Below are 25568 nucleotides of genomic sequence, written 5' to 3' on the forward strand. Positions count from 1 at the left end.
GTCTCTGGATACTTTAATTACCTTTAAAACAATTCATATTCTATTCCCAGAAATAACATTTTCAGGTGTTTGTGCAATGACTGTTTATCAGTCATTTAATGAACTTTACTTTAAGGGCGGATGTCAGGCTTTCGTCTCGTTTTGATTTTTGAGGTAAAATATGACACAAATGTTCTTGACAGTTTTAGGCAACACTTTTATTTTACAGCATCTTGGTTACATATGTTACTTACCGTAGTAATTATGCATAATTACAGGCAACTAACCCTCAACCAAACCCTAACCCTATATTAATGTAGCGAATATTACTCAGTACTTAAATATATAATTACACTGTAACAATGGCACCAATATATATATTCAATATGTAGACGACGTCAGCAAATGGAAGAGGTGGAAGTTACGCGTGACCGCTCCGCATCTGTGGAAGTGGAAACTGTTTAAATCTAATCGGATCCATGTGTAATTTGGTTCTTTTCCTTTTCAAACATGCAGAATTAATGAATGAAGTGTTGAGATGGACCGCTTTAATGCACTTTACAGACGTGTGGAATCAAAATCACGTGGAGATTGTCGGAAACTAGCTAGTCAGGGACTTATTATCATTTCAGTTGGTTAATAAAGACATCTTAAAACTATATATACAAGTCAAACTTGAAAAATTATTTCGTGCAAAAGTTTATTTCACTTAAAAGGTGAAACTAATATATTATATAGACTCATTACATGTTTTCATGTAATCCGTAATCAACATTATAACAAATAAAGGCTTGAAATATCTCACTTTGCATGTAATGAGTCTATATAATACATTAGTTTCACCTTGAACTTTTGCACCATATTCTACTTTTTTTAATTTCACCTGTATATGTGTGTGTGTGTGTGTTAGCAGATGTGTAATAGAAATAAATGTGATTGACCGATTGACTGTAACTCGATGAAGTGTTCACTGCAAGAGTAGGAAGTGTGTGTCAGGATTGGGACGAGGCCGGAGTGTGTAAACACACACTTAATAAAACACCGAGCGTTGCAGTAACAGGGCAACAGATCTTCGCTCGCTCAAGCATCTCGTCCGCCAGTGTTCACTGCAGTTTTATTGACTGCGTCTCTCTTTCTGTGAGAGTGAAGGAGAGTAAATAACTTCCCCATGAGTTTACCCTCGCATTCACTCGTCCGTCAGGCGTTCCCACACACTCCGAAACACAGTTTAACTGCAATCTGTGCATGACTGTGATGTGAAGATTGGTGATATTTCTCTTTAGCCGGGTGGAACGTCTTCGGGTGCGTCCCAAATCGAGCACTTGTTCACTATTCTACGCCACACACACACACACACACACACACACACACAGACACACACACGCAGCAGGACAGTATTAATGATGCTGTAAGCGGCTTCACGCGGCCCCATATGTCTGCGAGACCCGGACAGATGGAGCCGTCGACCAATCAGACGCTCGTTTAGCTCTTATCCAGCTAACGAGTCTGAAACGAGTCTCCAGGGCTGATCGGTGTGCGCTGAACTATGATTATTATTATACTAAGAAATCATAACTTCTAAAGGAGTCGCTTCGCTGGGAAGAATTCAATATGATTCATTTGAACTGAGTCACAGAAATGAACTTGTCATCTTTTGTGTATGATTCTTTGCTATCCTATTATAGTTTTTGATGATATTTTGATTTTGATTAAAATCTAAAGGACAATGAGAGGTAGTGACCTGCAATTGTAAAAAAAATTATGTTGTCCGTTGAAATTAACGTGTTTCGGTTGATTCCCGCAATGTTAAATAATATTTTTGACTTGAATAAAGCAGCTAATTTCGATGTTGTAATTTTAGGTTACTGTTTCTATAGTGTAGCAATAAAATACATTTTTTAAAAAGTATATCAGCTATATTTTAAAAAATGGTAAGTGACAAAATTACAGTGTCTGGTTTTATTCAAGTTAAAGATATTATTTAGCATTGCTGAATATGGTGTTAACGGTATAATAACTCTTCAGTGTGAATGAGTGGATTGTGGGAGTGAACGAACATCACAGTTCAGATTCAGATTCAGTGAATCATTTATCAGTTCAGTCTTTATCATCATAGAGGGATTCATAAATACAGCATTGTGCTTCTGTCATCAACACACACACACACACACACACACACTCTAACTCTCTCTCTCTCACACACACACACACACACTCCTGTGGTTTTCAGTGTAATCTGGAGTCAGGCGAGGACAGGAAGCGAGTGTGTCCTGATGCGACTCGTTCTGTGACTGTCACTCGCTCACCTCAAACCCCGTCACACACACACACACACACACACACTGACTCACGGTAATACTGTATCACATCTACTGTTTCTACTGTTCATATTACAGTTATAAGACTATATGAACAAATGATAAATAACCTTAAAATAATTATCAAAAATAATGTGAATTACGAAATCAAATATTGTATTTTGTATGTACTATTTTACAGTAGTACAAATTACAGTAATAAGAAATGGAGCTAAACTTGGTATGAAAATAATTAAAAATGGGAATAATTTAATTCTATTAATTACCATTTTCTTTGAGGAATATCGAGAATATCTCATCATTTCGTCCGCTGTGATTGTGAAACATGAGCCACATGTTCAGCAAGAGAGTCCTCATCTTCTGTGTGTGTGTGTGTGTGTTTAACTGGATCCATCAGTGTTCCTGTAACTGCAGTAAATCTCACACACACAAATCTGAATTATAGAACTGATGATCTGAGCCAAACACACACACACACATCTGCTCATTTGCTGACTAATAAATCTGATCTCATAATCTGATCATTAATAACTTCAGCACATTAGTGTGTCTGTCTCCTCAAACACACACACACCCGAGGTCGCGCTCGTAAACAGGTAGTGATGTCACTTCCTGTAGTCGGAGCGAGCCGCGCTGGAGAACAGGAACAGGACTGAACAATGCGGAGGAAGTGCCGAGTTACTGAACACTGACTCTAGAACAGCTACACACACACGGCATTCAGATGAAGAGGAATAAAGCAGAGCGATCAAAGAAAACTCTAATCGAACTTTACCGTAATGTCTGCAAACGTGAACATTGAACATGATTTCTATAATATTCACACAGCCAAGAAAAGCATATAGCATTTTCATAACTGAGAGTGTATCAGTGTTAGCTGGCGAGATCAGGGCATGTCTCTCTCACAGAGTTTCCTCAACTGATGTGACGTGTGTGTGTGTGTGTGTGTGTGTGTGTGTGTGTGTGTGTGTGTGACACAATATTACATGTGTAAGAGCTAAAAAACACTGTCTGAGACATCGAGCCGGATCATAATAAGTGGATCAGACGTCTGATAATCACCTGTCACGTTCACACACACCTGCGTATGAGTGTGTGTGTGTGTGTGTCTGAGTAAGTGGCTGATACTTCAGCAATATGAGTGATCAGTAAACCCGTGGTGTGTCACGCACACGTGTCCGCTGGAGTCTGTTTCTAAACTTTTACGACTGTGTTTTTTTTGGCTTCTTCAATATTGCAGTTTTATGCTTTTCCGTTTGTAATGTTTGTCAAGATTTTGTGCACCAAAAATAGTCATAATTCACAACATCATTAATTATTATTCATTTTAATACAGTGTGCAACGATTTTGCATTCCCAGTATAAAGATCAAACTAATTAAACTGGCGTGTGTGTGTGTGTGTGTGTGTGTGTGTGTGTGTGTGTGTGTGTGTGTGTGTGAGTGAGTGTATGGAAGCTTGTTTCCTCCACTGAATAAAAAAATAAAATAAATAATTGTGACTTTTTATCTCACAATTGTGACTTTTTTTCTCAATATTGCGAGTTATAAAGTCAGAATTGCGAGTTATAAAGTCAGAATTGTGAGATATAAAGTCAGAATTGTGAGATATAAAGTCAGAATTGTGAGATAAAAGGCAGAATTGTGAGATATAAAGTCAGAATTGTGAGATATAAAGTCAGAATTGGGAGATATAAAGTCAGAATTGTGAGATATAAAGTCAGAATTGTGAGATATAAAGTCAGAATTGCGAGATATAAAGTCAGAATTGTGAGATATAAAGTCAGAATTGCGAGATATAAAGTCAGAATTGTGAGATATAAAGTCAGGATTGTGAGATATAAAGTCAGAATTGTGATATATAAAGTCAGAATTGGGAGATATAAAGTCAGAATTGGGAGATATAAAGTCAGAATTGTGAGATATAAAGTCAGAATTGGGAGATATAAAGTCAGAATTGTGAGATATAAAGTCAGAATTGTGAGATATAAAGTCAGAATTGCGAGATATAAAGTCAGAATTGTGAGATATAAAGTCAGGATTGTGAGATATAAAGTCAGAATTGGGAGATATAAAGTCAGAATTGGGAGATATAAAGTCAGAATTGTGAGATATAAAGTCAGAATTGGGAGATATAAAGTCAGAATTGTGAGATATAAAGTCAGAATTGTGCGATATAAAGTCAGAATTGTGAGATATAAAGTCAGAATTGCGAGATATAAAGTCAGAATTGTGAGATATAAAGTCAGAATTGTGAGATATAAAGTCAGAATTGCGAGATATAAAGTCAGAATTGTGAGATATAAAGTCAGAATTGTGAGATATAAAGTCAGAATTGCGAGATATAAAGTCAGAATTGTGAGATATAAAGTCAGAATTGTGAGATATAAAGTCAGAATTGCGAGATATAAAGTCAGAATTGTGAGATATAAAGTCAGAATTGTGAGATATAAAGTCAGAATTGCGAGATATAAAGTCAGAATTGTGAGATATAAAGTCAGAATTGTGAGATATAAAGTCAGAATTGCGAGATATAAAGTCAGAATTGCGAGATATAAACTCAGAATTGTGAGATATAAAGTCAGAATTGCGAGATATAAAGTCAGAATTGTGAGATATAAAGTCAGAATTGCGAGATATAAAGTCAGAATTGCGAGATATAAACTCAGAATTGTGAGATATAAAGTCAGAATTGCGAGATATAAAGTCAGAATTGTGAGATATAAAGTCAGAATTGGGTGATAAAAAGTCGCAATTCTGAGAAAAAAAAGACAGAAGTGCGACTTTATATCTCACAATTTTGACTTTTTTCTCTCAATTGTGAGTTTACATCTCGCAATTCTGACTTTATAACACATAATTGCGAGTTTATATGTCGAAATTCTGACATCTTTTCTCAAAATTGTGAGATATAAACTCGCGACTGATCAGGCCAATTCTAAGGGGAAAAAAGACTTGTTTAAATCTCACATTTCTGACTTTATATCTCGGAATTCTGACTTTTTATCTCGCAATTCTGACTTTATCTCGCAATTCTGACTTTCTCGCAATTCTGAGAAATAAAGTCAGAATTGTGAGATAAAAAGTCGCAATTACCTTTTATATTTTTCATTCTATGGCAGAAACAAGCTATATGAGTGTGTGTGTGTCTGTGTGTGTGTGCGCACGAATGTCTGTCTGTCTATGTGTGTGTGCTTGCGTGAGTGTGTGTCCGTGTGTCCACGTATATATATATACTGTATGTGTGTGTGCGTGCTCCTCTATAGGATTGTTTTGTTGTTAAAGTGTGAGACAGCAGACGTTCTCCAGGATCTTCATCAGACACGGGTCAGAGTGTTTCAAGTCTGGACGTCTCTGAATGAAACACACACTCACACACACACATCAGATAAATGCTAATCTGACACCATGTTAATCTCTTTGTCTCCTCAGTGAGGATGAGGCGATTAGCGTGTGTGCTAGCAGCGTATTAGCATGTGTCATTAGTTACGCTAATCCTCCAGGAACAACATGCTCCGGGAAAGCCTCGATTCGATCGGCTTCAGGGACGAGTTCTCTCTCTTTACGAGCAGTTTCTGTGTGTCGCTGCTGTTATCAGAGGCTGGGTTTATACATGGAGCAAATTCATTTTAATCGCAGCGAGATGTTTGAATCGCTTCACCTCTCTGTGCTTCTCCTCATCTGCTCTTGATTTAGCCGTTCCTCCTCACAGGCCTGAGAACAGCAGTGTTTCTGTGTGTGTGTAAACCGCAGGATCGCATCTGTAAACTCGTCCACCTCCTGCAACCATCCTGATATATTTAAAGATCCCTGAGATTCGATGAGGACAGATGGCACTCGCCGCAGCTCGGGGTTTAGCAGAGATGTTTTGGATTGAGAAGTTAATCTGCGCTGCTAGAATATCAAACCATCTGTGTTTAATGAGTTAAGAAGGGTCCCGACTCCACTGCTCACACCTGCCAAAAGCCAGAGCTTCAGATCGGCTCTTAAAGGGTTAGTTCCCCCCAAAATGAACATGATGTCATTAACGACTCACCCTCATGTCTCCGTTCATCTCCAGAACACAGTTTAAGATAGTCCCTCCATTGGACATGTGTGTACGGTATACTGTCCTTGTCCAGAAAGTTAATAAAGACATCACCAGAGTAGTCCATGTGACATCAGTGGGTTAGTTACAATGTTTTGAAGCATCGAAAATACATTTCGGTCCAAAAATATCAAAAAACATGACTTTATTCAGCATTCCCTTCTGTTGTGGAATTAAAAACGGAACAAATAGATTAAAACTGAACGAATGCATCATAGAAAGAGCTCAGGAACAGAAACTGTAACCAAATGTAAAATAACACTGAAGTTTATAAATAAAATATACATTACAAATATAGTTACAACAGCTATTCAGTCAAGAACGAGTACATTTGACTTCTGTGAACACATCAGAGTCTCTCGCGCTTCAGTGATTTAAAGTCTCAAAAATCGAAATTCCAATTTTATAAGTATCCGATTCCTGACCTCAAGTATTCTGGAGTGGATTTTCGATTCCCAAATCCCAACCCTACGCACATATTGATGAACATGCTCTCCTCTTGTGTGTGTAGGATCACCACCTCTGAGCGGCTCTGGGACTGTGGTGGTGCTGGTTGGGGATGTGAACGATAATATCCCATCATTCAGCTCCATGTCTTTCCACACGACTATTCCCGAAGACGCTCCCACCGGAACGGATGTGCTGATGCTCAACAGCTCAGACTCGGACGTCGGACTCAATGGAGTGATCAGGTACACACACTGTACACACTGAAAACAAAACCTACATGTTTAGGCTTTATATGATTGGGTGATTTTGTCTTTCTTTAAAGGAAAAATGTTGGTAACACTTAAAGCCCTCATGTATAAAGCATTTGCATTTAATCATTTAGCAGATGCTTTTATCCTAAGCGACTTTAATAGAAGCAGTTAAACTAACAAGTGCTATTGTAACGGAGGCCAGCTAGTGCAAGTAAACCTCACTCCTCTGATCTCAATAAGCGCTCTAGTGAGAGATGCTAGAGGCTGCAGTCCTCAGCCTCATTTTTATGGTGCGTTCACACCGGATTTCAATGTAAAGTCAATGCAAAGACGGGTTACACGCGTAATATAGCGTAGAGTGCGGCGCGGTAGATGCGAATACACCTCATTTGCGCGTAAAGTTCGTTAAGTGTGTTACACGCGAATGATTTAGTTAGTGCTATTTGTGCATTCATGCGTTTGATGCGAATTCACGCCTGCCGTCCGAGTTGAAAAATCTGAACTTTGGCGTCAATTCGCGCCACGTTAACCATAAAAAAGATGGCCGCCAACGAGTTTTGATTCTGATGCGCGTGATGCACATAAATTTCGCTTCAAACATTTGTTTTACGAGCGGCAGTTTCACTCTTGACACGCAAATGAACACAAAGTGGTCAAGCGTCAAACTAGACGCGGTAGACGCGAATTTGACGCTCTATTCACGTCCGGTGTGAACGCACCATTAGAGCGCCGGAGACCCGGGTTCGAGGCCCTCTTGGAGCGGGTCGAGTAGGACCCGGGTGGAGGGGTTACACTATGACCCTTCCCAGTTTAATCTAACACAGTACATGTACTTTTTTATGATTAGAAAAAGAATAGAAGAGAAAGTGTTAGTATTAAAGTGTTGCTGAAAATGTATTATAAATGTATACATACATTATGTCTTTTCATAAATAATTGTAACCAAAGTTAAAATGCATTGTAATATTTGCAGATTCTAAAATTGTTTTTTTGCCATGTGTTTTAATGCATTATTCATCCTAAAGGCGTGTTCAATGAATAGATACGTATTATAATGTATCATAACAATTATTCATGAGACCAAAATAAGGTGCATTCCAAGGCAAACTACTTTTATAACGCATTATACAAAATGTTTAGCCACGTCATATTTCCATACAACACTAGCAGTCGGTCATGTATCTCTAAAGTGCCCCTGCATGAGCTCACGGGGGGCAACGTGTTCCACTTTCCCAAAAACGTGCTAATGAGGACGATAATGAAGCATGACAGACTGATCAGAGGCCAGTGGGTGGAAACAAGACATCAGTTCTTAATACAGCACAGAACCAGCTCCTTCCATCAGTGCAACATCATAGTTCTCACCGATCATGTGTCGCTCATGAACTTGCGTGACTGGGGATGATGTTGTTGTCATCTCACTCGGGTTGTTCTTCACACTTTGTTCTGTAATTTGTGGAATTCCCGTCTCACTGACACAAGCGAGCGGGGAAGTTGCCATGTGTGCATGTTACTGTCAGAACGAGTTTGTGTCACAGGCCCCGAAAATGAACCTCGCTGAAACTCAAAACGGCATGGGGACGATTCGAATGTAGTGTTTCTGATCAGTGCGGGTTCACTCATGCTTAGCTGAGAGAACATGCTGGGGGAGTTAGGAAAGAAACAAAAAGATGAATCACAAATTAACCTTCCACTCACCTATAGGATAACAAACTTGGAGAATAAAGTTTTGCTTATAAGAAATGGGGCAGGTGCTGCTGACACAGTACGGAGAGAGTTTTTGGAACGTAAGTGGTAGAGCATGGTGCTAGAAATGCCAAGGTCATCATGGGATTGATTTTCACTGAAAATGTGTACTTTGAATGATAAGGTGTACTTTGAATGATCCGTCCTTCGGATGAGACGTTAAACCGAGGTCCTGACTCTCTGTGGTCATAAAAAATCCCAAATTTGCCCAGTGGCCTCTGTCCATCATGACCTCCTAATCATCCCCATATACACCAATTGGCTTCATCACTGTCTCCTCTCCACTAGTAAGCTGGTGTGTGGTGAGCGTTCTGGCGCAATATGGCTGCCGTCGCATCATCCAGGTGGATGCTGCACATTGGTGGTGGTTGAGGAGATCCCCCCCCCCCATGTGAAAGCGCTATATAAATGTAATGAATTATTATTATTATTATTATAAGGTAAAAGTGTCTGCTAAATGCACAAATGTAAATATCTCAAAACCAAATGGAATCAAATATCTTGGGTAGTTGGCAAATAACATGGTTTGGTCTCCATGCATATACTGAATCTGTTGTGTTTGTGATTTACAGTTACAGTCTCAGTGGTGGGGACGGTCAGTTCTCCATTAACCCGTCCACTGGCTTGATCATCACCAGTTCCCTGCTGGATCGCGAGTCGCGGGCCAGTTACCAGTTGCTGGTGGTGGCATCGGACGGTGGACAACCCACACCACTATCCAGCTCTGCCACAGTATCCGTGGTGGTGTCCGACATCAATGATAACCCTCCCCGGTTTCACCATCATCCATATGTCACGCATATTCCTGCTTCTACTTCTACAGGTGCGTCTTCTGTGGCAGGAGTTTAAGGTTTCTTTGAGTCTGATCAGCGGCTAATCACTTTTGTTGTGTTGTTGACAGGCTCACTGGTCTTTGCGGTCACAGTAACAGATGAAGATTACGGCTCAAATGCTCAACTTCACTATTCGCTCACCGGGCGCAATTCAGAAAAGTTCAAGATTGACCCGATTAGAGGTGCCATCACCGCCAATGAAAAACTCACCGGGAGTTCAGAGGTCACCTTCACAGTCCATGTAAAAGATGGAGGCACCAACCCCAAAACCGACAGCACGACAGTTACAGTTCGCTTCGTTACTGGGGGAGACTTTCCCCATATTAGACTCAAGGAGAAATCCTTCACCTTCCCAGAAAACCAACCCACTAACACTGTTGTAACAAAGGTGACCGGCTCATCGCCCAGGGCAGGTCCTTTGTCGTACTATATTGCGAGTGGAAACCTGGACAATGCATTCCACATAGATCAACTTTCAGGAGAGCTGTCTATCAAAAATCCTCTGGACTATGAGAATATTGAGAAGTACGTCTTGTGGATTGAGGCCCGAGACCAAGGCTTTCCTCCTTATTCGGCCTATGAGAAAATAGAGATCGGAGTGCTGGACGTTAATGACAACCATCCTGTTTTCAAGCAAGAGCCATTCCATGCTGAGATTCTAGAAAACCTCTCACCTCAACGTGTGCTTATAGTCTCTGCATTCGACCAGGACAGCGGACCAAACGGGCAACTGGACTTTGCAATCATTGATGGCAACAAAGAAAACAGCTTTAGTATCAACCGGGCAACCGGTGAAATCCGCACGACACGACCTCTTGATCGAGAGAAGGTCGCTCAGTATTCTTTGAGGGTGAAGGCGACGGATAGAGGCAGCCCCCCGAAAAGCACGGCAGTCAATGTTTTGATCAGTGTGCTGGACGTTAATGACAATGCACCCAGATTCTCCAAAATCTTCAGTGCAACTGTACCTGAAAACGCACCAGTGGGCTTCACTGTGACCCGAGTAACCACCACCGACGAGGACGCAGGAGCTAACGCTATAAGCCGATACTCCATCAGCGACGCAAGTATTCCCTTCATCATCCACCCCAGCACAGGAGACATCACTATCAGTAGACCTCTAAACCGAGAGGACACAGACCACTACATTGCCAAAGTCTCAGCACACGATTCAGGATGGGCGGTTAGCACAGACGTCACGATATTTGTAACAGACGTGAATGACAATGCTCCAAGATTTAGCAAGCCGTCATATTACCTAGACTACCCTGAGCTGATGGAGGTCGGATCAATTGTGACTCAAGTCTCTGCCACAGATCCTGACGAGGGATTCAACGGGAAAATATTTTACTTTATCAGATCTCAAACAGAGTACTTCCGAATCAACTCCAGCTCTGGCGAGATCTTCATCAAACAGCAGCTCAGGTATCAAAACTCAAGTGGGCACAGTAACGTCAACGTAAACCGGCATAGTTTCATCGTCACCGCTTCAGACAGAGGCATCAAGCCCCTCATGAGCGAAACCACAGTTATCATAAATGTTGTTGATAGCAATGATAACCCCCCCATGTTTGAATCTTCTTTTTACTTCACCCCTGTAACTAAAAGTGTAAAAGTCGGCACCAAACTCCTCAAGGTCACAGCCCATGATCAGAAGGACTTTGGCCTGAACTCTGAAATAGAGTATTCAGTATCTGGAGGCAACAGTTCAAGCAAGTTCCGCTTGGATAAACAAACTGGATCAGTTACAGTAGCGTCCTCACTCACTGCAGAGACTAATAAAGTTTACCTGCTTGAAATAACAGCCAGTGACAAAGGGAACCCTCCGTTGTCCGCTAAGACAACAGTCAGAATAGCTGTCACAGAAGAGAACCATCACACTCCAGAGTTTTCACAGAACCAAGTAACAGTCACCGTGTCTGAAGGTCTGGCTGTCGGCACGGCCATCCGCACCCTATCAGCACGAGATAAGGACAAGGACAAGCAAATGAATGGCCTGATTACATACAACATCTCCTCGGGTAATGACGACGGCTTGTTTTCAGTTCACAGTCAGACGGGCGTTTTATCCCTGGCAATGCCACTGGATTATGAGACAAAACAGAAGCATGAACTCAGAGTTTCTGCCACAGATGGAGGGTGGATTGCCAAAACAAGCTATGTTACAGTTAACGTCCATGTTACGGATGTAAACGACAACCCTCCGGTGTTTGACCCTGTTGAGTACTTCCCAGTCGTCCAGGAGAATGTTCCCAGTGGCACTACTGTCGTAAAAATAAACGCAACAGATAAAGACTCTGGGCCAAATGCCCTGATGGCATACGTCATTCAGTCTTCAGACAGTGACTTGTTCATTATCGACCCCAATACAGGAATCATCACCACACAAGGCTTCCTGGACTATGAAGCTAAACAGGTGTATCACCTGACTGTCAAAGCCTTTAACGTTCCAGACGAAGAACGATGCAGCTTCGCATATGTTAACATTCAGCTGAAAGGTGCTAATGAGTATGTCCCTCGTTTTGTGTCAAAGCAATACTACTTTGAGGTCTCAGAGGCAGCACCTAAAGGCACAGTCATTGGGGAGGTGTTCGCTAGCGACAGAGACTTGGGAGAAGATGGCGTGGTGTATTACTTGATTTTTGGCAGAAGCAGAAAAAGGGGTTTTAGCATTAATAAAAAGACAGGCCAGATTTACGTCTCAGGACCACTTGATCGTGAAAAAGAAGAAAAGATTTCTCTTAAAGTCTTAGCTAAGAATGCAGGCAGCATAATAGGGGCAGATATTGATGAGGTGCTTGTGAACATTACAGTTCTAGATGCCAACGATCCTCCAGTATTTACCCAAGAACTCTATGATGTTCAGGTTAATGAGGGACTGTCTCCTGGTGGCCTGGTTACATTTGTCAGTGCTGAGGATTCAGATTCTGTCCCTAGCTGGAGCAGATTCACCTACGCCATTGCTGCCAACTATGAAAGAAGCACTTTCACCATCAATCCTCAGACAGGACAGGTGTCTGTGGCATCAGAACTGGACCGGGAAACCATCCCCGTGTACAACCTCACCATCCTGGCAGTAGACTCAGGTTCTCCAGCTGCCACCGGCAGTGCCGTTTTAATTGTGACCCTGGAGGACATTAATGATAATGGACCGACTTTGGTGACTACAAGTGGGGAGGTGATGGAGAACCAGAGAGCAGGAACACCCGTGATGACGCTCGGTTCAAGTGATCCAGATCTTGCTCCGAATCAAGGCCCGTTCTTCTACAGCCTTGTCAACACTGGAGCGGCATCCAGCTACTTCACCCTCAGTCAAACCGGTGAGCTGACCACCAACAGGGAGATCGACAGAGAGCAGATTAGTGATTTCTACCTCTCTGTGATTATCAAAGATTCTGGTACTCCTCAGATGTCCTCGACCGGAACTGTCCACATCAAAGTCAATGATCAGAATGATAATCCCTCAGAGTCCCGCTCTGTAGAGATCTACGTCCATTATTTTGGAAATATGTTCCCTGGAGGATCACTGGGGGTGGTGAAGCCACAGGATCCAGATATACAAGACACGTTCCAGTGTTCTCTGACTCCACCGGCGGCTGCCCTCTTTAGCATTCCCACAGGTACCTGTGACCTCAACTCGAACGCTCGCTCCACAGACGGCACTTTTGATTTATCAGTGCGTAGCAGTGATGGCGTCCATGATGCCGTCAACAGCCATGTACGTGTTTTCTTCATTGGATTCAATAATGCCACAGTGGACAATAGCATCCTTATACGTGTAGTATCCCAAAGCGCAAGCGATTTCCTTACCAATCACTACCTCAGTTTCCTGCGCATCGCCAACTCACAGCTAGCCGGCTTAGGCACCGGAGTCCAGATTTATGGGGTGTTTGAACTCAACAACAGCACTTTCTTGACGGCAGCGGTCAAGCGCGGACATGGGCAATACGTCAATCCAAGTGGAGTGGCCACTTTCTTCCAGAGCATCAAGGAAATTCTGCACAGACAAAGTGGAGTTAAGATCGACTCCATGGACCATGATCCCTGCTCCCACAATCCGTGTCAAAACGGGGGCAGTTGCAAGAGGCGGCTGGCTGTTGGACCAGACATGAAGACTGAGGAGAGCGTGCCGATCATTCTCGTGTCAAATCGCCCCCTACAGCCATACGCCTGTAACTGCAGGCCCGGATATGCTGGTGCCCTCTGCGAGATGGACATTGACGAGTGCCAGCCAACACCTTGCCACAATGGTGGAACTTGCCACAACTTGGTGGGGGGATTCTCTTGCTCCTGTCCAGAAGGTTTCACTGGGATGGCTTGTGAGAGGGACGTCAACGAGTGCCTTTCGAACCCCTGCCAGAATGGGGCGCTATGCCAGAATTACCCCGGGGGATTTAACTGCCTTTGCAAATCTGGATTCGCAGGTACAGTACTTCACCAGTACACACAACCGCAGATGTTAGGGCCAGAAGCATACAGGCAGCTTGCACACAAGTTTGTTAACATTTCAGGCCAAGAAAAATATTTGCTTCTAAGTAATTGGAGGGGTGTTATAACCCAAGCATACAGTGGCCTTTGCCAAATGCAGTTTGCTTTTAGGGTCACAGACTGGGAGGTATCAGCTATGATGCAGATCAACTTGTCATGTTTACTTTAATGAAAGGAGATGATCAAATTCTCACCCTAATAAGGACATGGCTGTTAACCGCCTTCAGATTTCACCTGTGCTGTGCAGCTTTGGGTACTTTAAAGAGTTCAAGGAGCATCTGGCATTGAAGAAAAAGTCATTGGAACAAATCTGCATTCATTTTGTTGAATGTAGCATCTCCCATGTTTTTAAATACACAGTTTGTAAAATCAGTTTGTGTATATGAATATGACTCTATGTCTGTGATTGTTGACTTGGGGAAACCATGTGTGATAGCCTTAGCTTGAATCGGTTCTGTTTGGGCAGGTGTTGGCTGTAGCTTTTGGACATTGCTTTCAAAACGGAGCCTTAACAGAAGTTTTGTTTCAGGTTTTGAGTCATTATGATTCTTTTCTTATTCTGATCATAACAAATGACTGCAGCGCGTTCACATCGGAGGCCCCAGATAAATGAGGCGGCTAGAGAATTACATCTATTGACTTACAGTAGTGTGCATGCCCTCCAGCTGAACCCCACGCTTCCTGTTTCGCTAGTGGTGATGGAGTTTTTGTTCTTCGTGCCATTTGTTTTATAGCACTACATTCGGGGAGCAGATCTCAACTTAAGTTTTTGCTTGATCATTTGTGTGTCCAGACATCCTGTTGTTGTCATAGCGTATTTGTGTGTGTGTTTTATATCAGTGCCTCTTTATGGGTCTCCCAGAACCTTATACCTTCATAACAGACTTTCCCCCTCTCTTTCTTAGAAATGTGGGTCCGTTTACAAGGTGTAAGAATTCAGACTGTTTGTATTAGAAAGATAAAGTGCACCAGAGATGTTCTGGGAGCCCCATGTGAGAACAGTCATTTTTGTGTGTCGTGCTCACCTCATTGTTTTCATTGGTGTTGTTTCATGAATTCAGGGAAAGCCTGTGACTCCATCATCAATTACTGTGAGTGTAACCCCTGTTTTAATGGGGGTTCCTGCCAGAACCGGGTGGAAGGCTATTACTGTCACTGTCCTTTTGGTAAGTCATAATTTGAGCCCAAGGACTAGTTTAGGGTCCTACAAATCTGATCTGTGTGTGTGTGTGTGTGTGTGAGAGAGAGAGACTGTAATGGAAGATGCAGAAAAAAATGTGTTGTAGATTACAGAAAATGAATTGCAGTGTGAATTTGTCAGTTGACACGTACGGTAAATGCTCAACCTTTTTTTTGCGTGTGTGTTGTACCATGAATGTCACGGGTCGCCATGCATTTTTCACTGCAAGAAATTCTTTCGCCGCGGACAGACCGTAAATCACTCTCTCTCCGCAGGTGTGTTTGGAAAGCACTGTGAACTGAACAGTTATGGATTCGAGGAGCTCTCTTACATGGAGTTCCCCAGCCTCGACCCCAACAACAACTACATCTACATCAAGTTTGCCACGCTAAAGGAAAACGCCTTGCTCATGTACAATCACGACAACCAGACGGGCGACAAGGCGGAGTTCTTGGCCCTTGAGATCCTCGAAGGCAGAATGCGGTTCTCGTTTAACTTGGGGAGCGGCACTTACAAGCTCATGACGACCATCAGGGTCTCAGACGGCCAATTCCACACCGTCATCGCCAGGAGGGCAGGAATGGTGAGTCTGTCTCTCTGTCTATCCATCCGTCGACATGAGGTCATGAAGATGTTTTTCTGCTGGAAATGGGAGTGTTTTGGTGCAGATGCTTTACTAAGGCTTCTTGATCATTTGGCTTGAGTTGTATGCATCTGAGATAGCCCAAACTCTTTGATCCCAGCCGTCTGTAACTGGTGAAGTCAAGTCAGCTTTATTTATACGGCGCTTTTTGCAACACAGAGTGTTTCAAAGCAGCTTTACAGAGATAAGTTCAGTGATGGTTCATTTTTTTCGCTCTGGAGAAAACCGTGATGTCATCGTCCAGCTCAGTTCAGTTTTCTTATAATGGTGTCAATGCGGGAGATCAATAATAGTGTTAAATATTAAATGTACTCCAACACCATTGTGTGATCCAACGAATGTTCCCTGAAAACCGGGCTGAAGGTTTCGTGGGCCTCACCGAAGGCCGTCATGAGAACCCAGTCCCTACGGTGCAATAAAGAGAACCTGATCTGTGTGTTTGGAGAAGCGGATGTGGGTCACTTCGGTGGTTCTGTAGGGCCGTTTTCTTTTTTCTTTCTTTTCTTTCTAGACGTGAGCTTGAGCAGATGTTAAAGTCATACATGGCCCCTTGTTTTCCCCCGTGGAGAGAGCCGAACTCTGAAAGTCAAGGGTACTTTTGTTTAGTTAAGATGTCCTAGTTTACCCCACAGCCAGATGCGTTGGATTCTGGCACGCCGCCCCGAGCTCATGGTTTCTCTGTTTACAGGAGAGTCCGAGTTTATCGAGAGCTGGTCTACTGCCACGTTTTTACTCTTCACTTGTTTCTAGTTTGTGTGTCGCAACATACAAGGTTGATGGATTATAAATAGAAAATTAGAGATCTGCTTGCACACCAGCACGCTGCATGTGTTTCCAAACGCCCTCCACAAAAGCAGCTCAGAGCCAGATATCTTTAAACACACACACTGAAGGCTCTTTGGGCTCAGGTGGGACCGTTTCGGGGTTTCGGACTCGTGTGGAGTGCTGTGCTAAAGCATTTACAGCCTAAAGTCCACAACGGATCCTCAACACACATCTCTATACCGGCGTGACGATCTCCAACCAGAGGAACTGGATAATATTCTGAATGTTCCAATCCAGTCTGACCTCTGACCTGTAATAATCACACTGTTGCTTCGTTGGCCAGAGGAGAACTGAGCGACAAGCTTTTATTTCCTCCATTCTGTCACTGATGGAGTTTTGGTTCCGGTCGCCTTTGGCTTTTGTCTCGCTTAGTTGGGGAGATTTAATTTAATATTCAACAATATTATTGATCTCCTGCTTTGACACCATTATATGAGAACTGAACTGAGCTGGATGATGACATCACGGTTTTCTCCAGAGCAGATATATATATATATATATATATATACTGTATATATATATTAGGGCTGTCAGTTTAACGCGTTATTAACGGCGTTAACGCAAACCCATTTTAACGGCGTTAATTTTTTTATTGCGTGATTAACGGTCTTTTTGTCCTAGCAAACTTTGTAGTTTTTTCACATGCTTTTGCAACAGGACGCGGCATGCGTCCTGGTCCATTTTGGCGTCTTGCGCTCGTCATCCACTCAAAGCCGGCTCGCAAGCCTATACGTGTGTTTGCGCCGTGCCTGTGGTTTTGTTTACGGTCTAGATCCACTTGCGCTTTGGTCGAAGAAGCAACAAAACGTCCTCGCGCGGCACAAACCATTGAAATGAAAGGGTTTCATCGCAGCACGTTCAGTCAGAAACACCACTTGATGATGGCCAAGCAAACACACACACACACACACACACACACATATGTTGCGAATTCTCCGCCCCCTCGCCAATATCAGGACCTCGTCAGTATTACTTTCACGCTTTTATTGATAGACAGTGTTACATTGTGTGAGAGATTATTTATATATGTTAGTGTGAAATTGGACACTATTCCAATGTTATTTTCAATAATAATTTTTCCACTTTTCCATATTGATAAGAGCATTAAAATGAGAAGAAAAATAATGTAACAAAAAGAAACCAAGAGACATTTAGAATAGATAAAAATGTGCAATTAATCGCGAGTTAACTATGACATTAATGCGATTAATCGCGATTAAACATTTTAATCGTTTGACAGCTCTAATATATACATATATATAAAGCTGAGTTGACTTCACTAAAGTGCTTTTGATACTCTTTATTAGTCGTGTCCTCTGTGAGAAAAGGTTTGCAGAAGCGTGTGACTCCTGGAAAGCGAGTTTGGTTTAGTCTTTGTGGAGACGTGATGCGATGCCCAGACGCCCGGGTCAGCTTTAGCCCACAAACACGACTGCTTTCCATTGTTAGAGCAGGAGTTTCTGTTTTTAGGCTGAGATTCCTCCACACCGGAAGTGAAGTGTGGGAATTATCCGGACGTGGAGTCTGTGCTGTGTATGACTCGTAAAGCACCGACAGGACAGATCGCCGCACAATGTCTTGTGGTAATTTATTTACCAGCATCTGGGTGTCGTTTTTTATCCCGGAGTCTTAGGACAGTTTCATCGGTTCACGGAGGAGGATAATCCAGAAACACACAACTGATAAACACATTCATATGAGTCACAGTGGCTAAGAATACCTCATCATGATATCATTCAATCAACACAGAATTGGAGGCTTATGATGAACTCGACAAATACACAGATTTATTTACGTACTTTATTGCACAAATGGAAGTGAAATACACTCACAGTCAAATATATCTGGAGTCTGATCTCTAATCTAGCAAGAAACTGTCCCTGTTGCACACACACATTTAACTGTGTGTGTGTGTGTTAAAGGCGGCGTCTCTCACTGTTGACCTGTGTGGAGAGGAACAGGAATCGGGATACTGCGCTGTCAGCAATGTGGCCGTTCACACAGACTGGTGAGAAACACACACACACACACTCAGATATGGACTCATTTATTTATTTATTGCTCCATAGTAAAAACATGTCTTCTTTACATAATTTACATTGCCATGTACAAAAGGGAGCAGAAAGAAGATAAAATCTTATAATATCTGTCCCCTATTTGATGTCATTAATATACATAATTAGTGCTGTGCAACGATTAATCGTTTAAAAATAAAAGTTTGTGTTTACATAATAGATGTGTGTGCTGTGTGTAATTATTTTGTATATATATATATACATTTTTGTGATCCAGAAGTATTTGCACGTAAATACTGTAAATACATAATCTATATTTTATACATGAATAACACATATATGCATGCATGTTATAATTATACCCAGCACCAGTGTTGTAATTAGTAAGTAATTAGTTACTGTAATTTAATTACTTTTCCCTTGAAAATGTAAAGTAAGGGATTACTCTTAATTTATCTGTAATTACAGTTACTTCTGATTTAATTGAGGTAAATACTGTGTAGCTATAGATCAATCCGATCTCACAGCGATTCGTATGAGGTGTCTAAATCGTACGACCGCACTCGTACAAATTCGTATGAATTATTGTAAAATATGAATAAAAAAAGTGTGAAATGTCATGAGATCAGACATAAAACAATAGTGGGTTTAACATCAAAAATATATTGTCTGATGTTATAAAGTATGTTTTTATAATGTTGGTCAGTTTAAGGATAATTCATGCAATTTTATAGTATTTATTTGAAAGAATTAAAACAGATTCATGTCTATCCTTGTATTATTCAGCTGGGTGAGATTGATATGGGATTCTGAAAGTAATTAGTAATTAAAATTAATTAAATACTTTTTAGAGAGAGTAATTAGTACAGTAATCCAATTACACTCTTGAAGAGGTAATTAGTAACTGGAAATTAATTACTTTTTTAGACTAACTTACCCAACACTGCCCAGCACACACACACACACATACATTATGTTAACACAAACTTTTATTTTGGATTTGATTAATCGCAAATGAATCTTTGCACAGCCCTAATTAATAAATATACCCAGTATATGTGAGTTTGTGAGGATGTTGTGTGGTGTGTCAGGATCCTGGATGTCCAGCCGAACCGTGTGTCCGTCGGCGGCGTCCGCTCGATCGAAGCGCTCCTGCACCGCAGAGGTCAGGTGGACACGCACGACTTCGTCGGATGCATCATGGAGTTCGCCGTCAACGGGCGTCCGCTGGAACCGTCTCAAGCTCTGGCTTCACACGGCATCCTGGACAGGTCCGTCACACACACACACACACACACAGACTGTGGCTCTGACATCAGTGAAGCTCTTTTCCAGATATGCTAATGTTGGAGTGATGGTCTCTGGTGTTGCTGAGATGTTCCCCGCTGAAGGTGTGTGTGTGTGTCGTCCACAGATGTCCCAGGATGGAGGGTGTGTGTGTGTCCGAGCCCTGCAGACACGGAGGGACGTGTGTGGACATGTGGTCGTGGCAGCAGTGCCAGTGTGCCGAGGGCTTCACCGGACCCGTGTGTGAGAAGTGTGAGTTTGGTGTATAATCTGCTTTATTCACATTTACACATTTGCCTGATGCTTTTATTCATCATGAATCCGTATATATAATATAAAAATATAAATCTCTTAAATGTATTTGTACATATATAATTTATACGTATTTGCCCATTCATCCATATATATATATATGAAGAGTTCAGATGCAAAAGCCTCTAAATGCCATTTGAAATTTTCTTCTTTAAAGATGATTTTTATCAAACTTGTATATTTAAGTTCAGTAATTTCACTTAAATAACAATTAATAGGTAATTATCATTGCCATTTAAGTGAAATCACTGAACTTAAATATACAAGCTTGATAAAAATGACCATTCTAGAAGAAAATTTTTAAATGGCACTTAGAGGCTTTTGCATCTGAACTCTTCATATATATATTAATTTTAAATCTGCGTGCAGAATTGCACGACAAGCCAATCAGAAGAGTGGCTCATGAATATTAATTAGACTGGCCAAAATCGATCTGTTCTTAGCAGAGCTCCTGAAAAAAGAGCTGTAAAAATATAGTGAGATGCTTTTTTTGTACTTATACCGCAAATATATATTCTTAAAGGAGTAGTTCACTTTAAAAAAAAAAATAACTTTTGCTGATAATTTACTCACCCCCATGTCATCCAAGATGTCCACGTCTTTCTTTCTTCAGTCGAAAAGAAATGAAGGTTTTTGATGAAAACGTTCCAGGATTTTTCACCATATAATGGACTTCAATGGGGTCCAAACGGTTCAAGGTCCAAAAGACAATTTCAGTGCAAACTGTTCAAAGGGTTTTAAACGACTCCAGACGATGAATAAGGGTCTTATCAAGCGAAACCATCGCTCATTAAATAAATAAATAACAAAGTTGATGATTTATAAGCTCAAATGTTTGCCTTCCTCTGTTCTGTGATGCGCGTTCGTGACTCTCCTGTTCAAAATGAACGAATCTTAAAGCCCTTTTAACAGTTTGCACTGAAACTCTCATTTGGACCATTACCGTTTGGACCAGTCCATTATATGGAGAAAATCCTGGAATGTTTTCATCAAAAACCTTAATTTCTTTTCGACTGAAGAAAGACAGACATGGACATCTTGGATGACACGGGGGAGAGTAAATTACCAGCAAAAGTGAGCTACTCCTTTAAGGACATCAAAAAGGACCTCATAAATAACTTGAATATGCACTTTATAATGAACATGTTCCATTTACTAGAGAAACAAAATAGTGTGTCCTAACTAGAAGTAACTTTATCTAGACAATAAGTTTATTGTAGATCTCTCCTGTTCTGAGTGTAAAGCTGCTGTGAACTCTACATTAGTGTAAGTGAGGTCTCTCGTGTGTCTCTCAGACATCTCGGCGGACACGGCTCTCTCTCTGGACGGGTCTGGCCGTCTGGACTACGGCTTGAGTCAGAGCCGTAAGAGGGACGTGTTGTTGCTGCGGGCCCCGGGCGGCCCCGTGCAGGAGTACAGCAGTCTGGAGCTGAAGTTTCGCACGCGCAGCGGATCCGGGACGCTCGTGCACGCTCAGGAGACCTACAACTACACCAGCGTCAGGGTGAGAGTCGCGGCTGGAACTACACACACGCTAAATATCCAGATTACCTTTATTATGATACACTCTACACATCCTCACGTTTCCCACAGCGCGCATTTTCATAAACTCACCATACTTTGGTTTTTGCCAAAAAATAAAATAAAATAAACGACTGTTGGAGATGTCAGCTTTGGCTAAAATATACATTATATATAAAAACACACATTAAATTAACTCTAATTTGGTAAGTTACCTGTATTTTTTTGAGTTATTATTACTTAAAACAACCCAGCTGCAGTTTGATTGATATTACTTGGAATGCGCAAAAAAACTAAACAAAAAACATGGACCGAGAACGGACTTTTGCTAAGGCTGTGAACCGATTAATCGCGATTAATTGCATCCAAAATAAAAGTTTGTGTTTACATAATATATGTGTGTGCACTGCGTATAATTATTTTATATATATAAATACTCAAACATGCATGTATATTTAAGAAAAAAAATATTTATATATAAAATATTTATATTTATATATAATATAAATTATATATAAATCTATATACAGTATATACATGAAAATATTTTTTAAATATATACAAGCATGTGTGTGTATTTATATATATATATATAAAATAATTATACACAGTGCACACACATATATTATGTAAACACAAACTTTTATTATGGATGCGATTAATCGCGATTAATCGTTTCACAGCCCTAATTTTTGCAAATGAAGAAATGACCCGTTCTGTTGTAAATGTCCAGTTGCGACAGGGTGTGCAATTTTCTAAGCTTTTAATTAAATGTTCATGGCATATATTTTGGTAGATAAAACATTTGTGAGTTAATAATAATAATAATATTATAATAATAATATCTAAGTATCCTATCAAATACTGTCCTATCATAACACTGTACATCAGTGACAAGCTTATTTATTCAGTTTTCTGATAATCTGTTCATTTACATTTAAAAGAAATGTCTGGTTTTGTGGTCCGGGGTCACAGATGATATGGTATGGTGGTGAAGTGTCCGATTTAAGAGTGTGTGTGTGTGTGGCTCTCAGCCAGCTGAACTCGCTCGCCCTCCTCTCTCACTGCATCTGAATAGTGAGAGCTACTACTCACACACACACACACACACAGCGTAAATCACAGCACAGTGTGTCACACATCTCAGATTTGGCAGGACGGATTTCCTCTTCCAGATTTTGTGGGTCTTTAAATCAGTTTTCGTCTCCGCTGCAGTTCTGCTTTTTTCGCACAAGATTATTTTTCCGTTTCAGTAATGAATCCATCAGATCATCACATGACAGGAACACAGTTGTGTTGCAAATCCCTGAACTAACTACCGCCTGTACGAATTGAATTAGGGTATCATAGATGCAAAGAGACACTGCTGTTTTATTATTAATTATACTATTATAGTATTTATTAATGTTTTGAATGAGCTTTTTTATGTTTACATTTCAGTTCTAATAAGTTTAGTTTAATTGCTTTTTTTATTTGTCAATTGTACATTTTCGAACCGCAGCTTATTTGAACTTATTTAAATGATTATATTTAGTTTAATTGCTTTATTTTATTTTTCAGTTGTAGATTTTAGATCTTATTTAAATGATTATATTTAGTTTAATTTCTAATTATTTTGTTGTGTGTGGGCATCTCTCCTTTTTTATCTCTAGTTATCTTTATTATTATTTTTAGTTTGAGTAATTTTACAACTTGTTTCAGTTAGTTACCAAGGCAACATTTATCCATCTAATATTTGTATTTTGTTTTACTTCAGCTAAAGTTTAGTAGTTTTAGTTAATAATAACAATACTGCTTACTAAGATCACTTATTTTTGTCTAAATTGCATGAGTGTTTTACTAAGAAGGCAATCCCAGAATGCACTGTGATAAGCTCAGTTTGGAAAAAAGGCAATATTATTAATAATTATATTATTATATTAATATATTAATATATTAATATATTATTATATTATATTATATTATATTATATTATATTATATTATATTATATTATATTATATTATATTATATTATATTAATAATTAAAATACATTTTGATCAGTTTAGTTAAACCTGAATCTGTTTTGACTGTAGAAATGCTTTAAGCTGCAGCACATCATCCTGCTTTCTGTCTGAAATATACTAATAAAAGCGCTATATAAATAAATGTGAACTGAACTGTCTCTCTCTCTCTCTCGGTCTCAGCTGAAGAATGGCCTTCTCCAGTACGTGTCTGACGCCGGGGTCGCCGGGAAGGTGGAGAGGATTGTGGGAGATGTGGTTCTGTCTGACGGTCAGTGGCACACACTGTTGCTTCAGAGAAACGGATCGTCCACCGTCCTGCGGATCGACCAGTTCAGCTCCAAAGTCATTCTGCACAACACGCAGGACTTCGGAGGGATCGACGTACACACACTGTCTCTCGGTGGCGTCCCGACCCGACCCACTCAGCAGAAAACCAGCCCGGGTCAGTTCCCATCAGTCCACACTCCGGATAATATTTATATATATTGATGCCTTAAAGGGACAGTTCACCCCAAAATGAAAACTCTGTCAGTTATGTCATGTTGTTCAACCCCGTCAGACTTTCGTTCATCTTCAGAACACAAATTAAAATATTTTTGATTAAATCTGAGACCTGGATTGAAACTTGCCAGCCGGGAAAAGTTATTAAAGACATTGTTAAAATAGTCCGAGTGACGACAGCGGCTCAACCTTAAGTTTATCAAGCGACTGAGCAGAAAAACACCCAAAATAACGACTTTATTCAACTATTCATTTCCTTCTCTAGGCCTCGAGTGAGTTCACGTAGTGTAACAGCGCAGCGCTTTGTGTCATATGTCACACGCATCACACACATGACCAGCGTCGGCCAATAGTGAGCCTGCGTGGGACGTACACTGCGTGAACTCTACATTACAACTCATCTTTGATCATCAAATTGAAAATTGTCTTCATGCCTTAAAACAGCCTTTCTCAAACTTTTTTCAGTCAGGGCACCTTTCAAAAGTGCATAAAATCTCAAGGCACCCCAGTGTAAAATATAATTTAAAAACACTGCATAACCCAAATTTAAATGCAAATGTCTTGTTTAGTTAGACAGAACAGTAATGAACAGAGCATAATATGAACTGTAAATAACAATAATAATAAAAACTTTATAGCACCTTTAAAAACACAGGTTTGCAAAGTAATTCACAAAATAATTAATCAGAGACACAAATGCCATAAAACCGTAAGAGGTGGACCGCCCAATACAAGAACCCAATAACAAATCCAGACCAGGAGAACTCAAATGAAGTGCAGGATGCAGATAAAATAAAATAAAAATCCCCGGCTCTTGTGGGGATTTTCTTTTCAAAAAACGATCCATAATGCTGTAACTAAAGTGGCCAAAATTCACGTTTATTTTTACGTTTCTGTCAGTCTGAGGTGTTGCTATAACGCGTTGCTATGGATTGCGTCACTTGCGTCAAGTTGTGTGTGTCTTGCTTCGGTCTTGTGAGACGGATTTTTTTATGATTAATTTTATATATTTATCTAAAATGAATTTACAATTTTATTAATATGTTCATATGTTTAAAAAGAAGAATGTAAATATGTAAATTCAAATATATTTATATATGAAATGTGAGCTGTTTTTTTTTTTTTTCA

The 25568-nt window shown here is 40.6% G+C and overlaps 1 protein-coding gene across 2 annotated transcripts in view; it reads left to right on the plus strand.

Moving 5' to 3' along the window:
- The window catches only part of fat4 (FAT atypical cadherin 4), a 78414-nt gene that overhangs the window by 47079 nt on the left and 5767 nt on the right, over nt 1-25568 (plus strand). The window contains exons 7-16 of one of the 2 annotated variants that reach the window (XM_039654971.2): nt 6894-7074; nt 9402-9652; nt 9731-14086; nt 15212-15316; nt 15606-15913; nt 18721-18806; nt 19905-20084; nt 20228-20352; nt 21708-21916; nt 24120-24381. In XM_039654971.2, the coding sequence (XP_039510905.2) occupies nt 6894-7074; nt 9402-9652; nt 9731-14086; nt 15212-15316; nt 15606-15913; nt 18721-18806; nt 19905-20084; nt 20228-20352; nt 21708-21916; nt 24120-24381 (6063 nt within the window). The remainder of the gene's footprint in view (nt 1-6893; nt 7075-9401; nt 9653-9730; nt 14087-15211; nt 15317-15605; nt 15914-18720; nt 18807-19904; nt 20085-20227; nt 20353-21707; nt 21917-24119; nt 24382-25568) is intronic. The other variant, XM_089135150.1, reaches the window with a different exon arrangement.

Source organism: Pimephales promelas, chromosome 9, assembly GCF_988280905.1.
Source record: "Pimephales promelas chromosome 9, fPimPro1.hap1.1, whole genome shotgun sequence".
In the NCBI taxonomy this organism is placed as follows: Eukaryota; Metazoa; Chordata; class Actinopteri; order Cypriniformes; family Leuciscidae; genus Pimephales; species Pimephales promelas.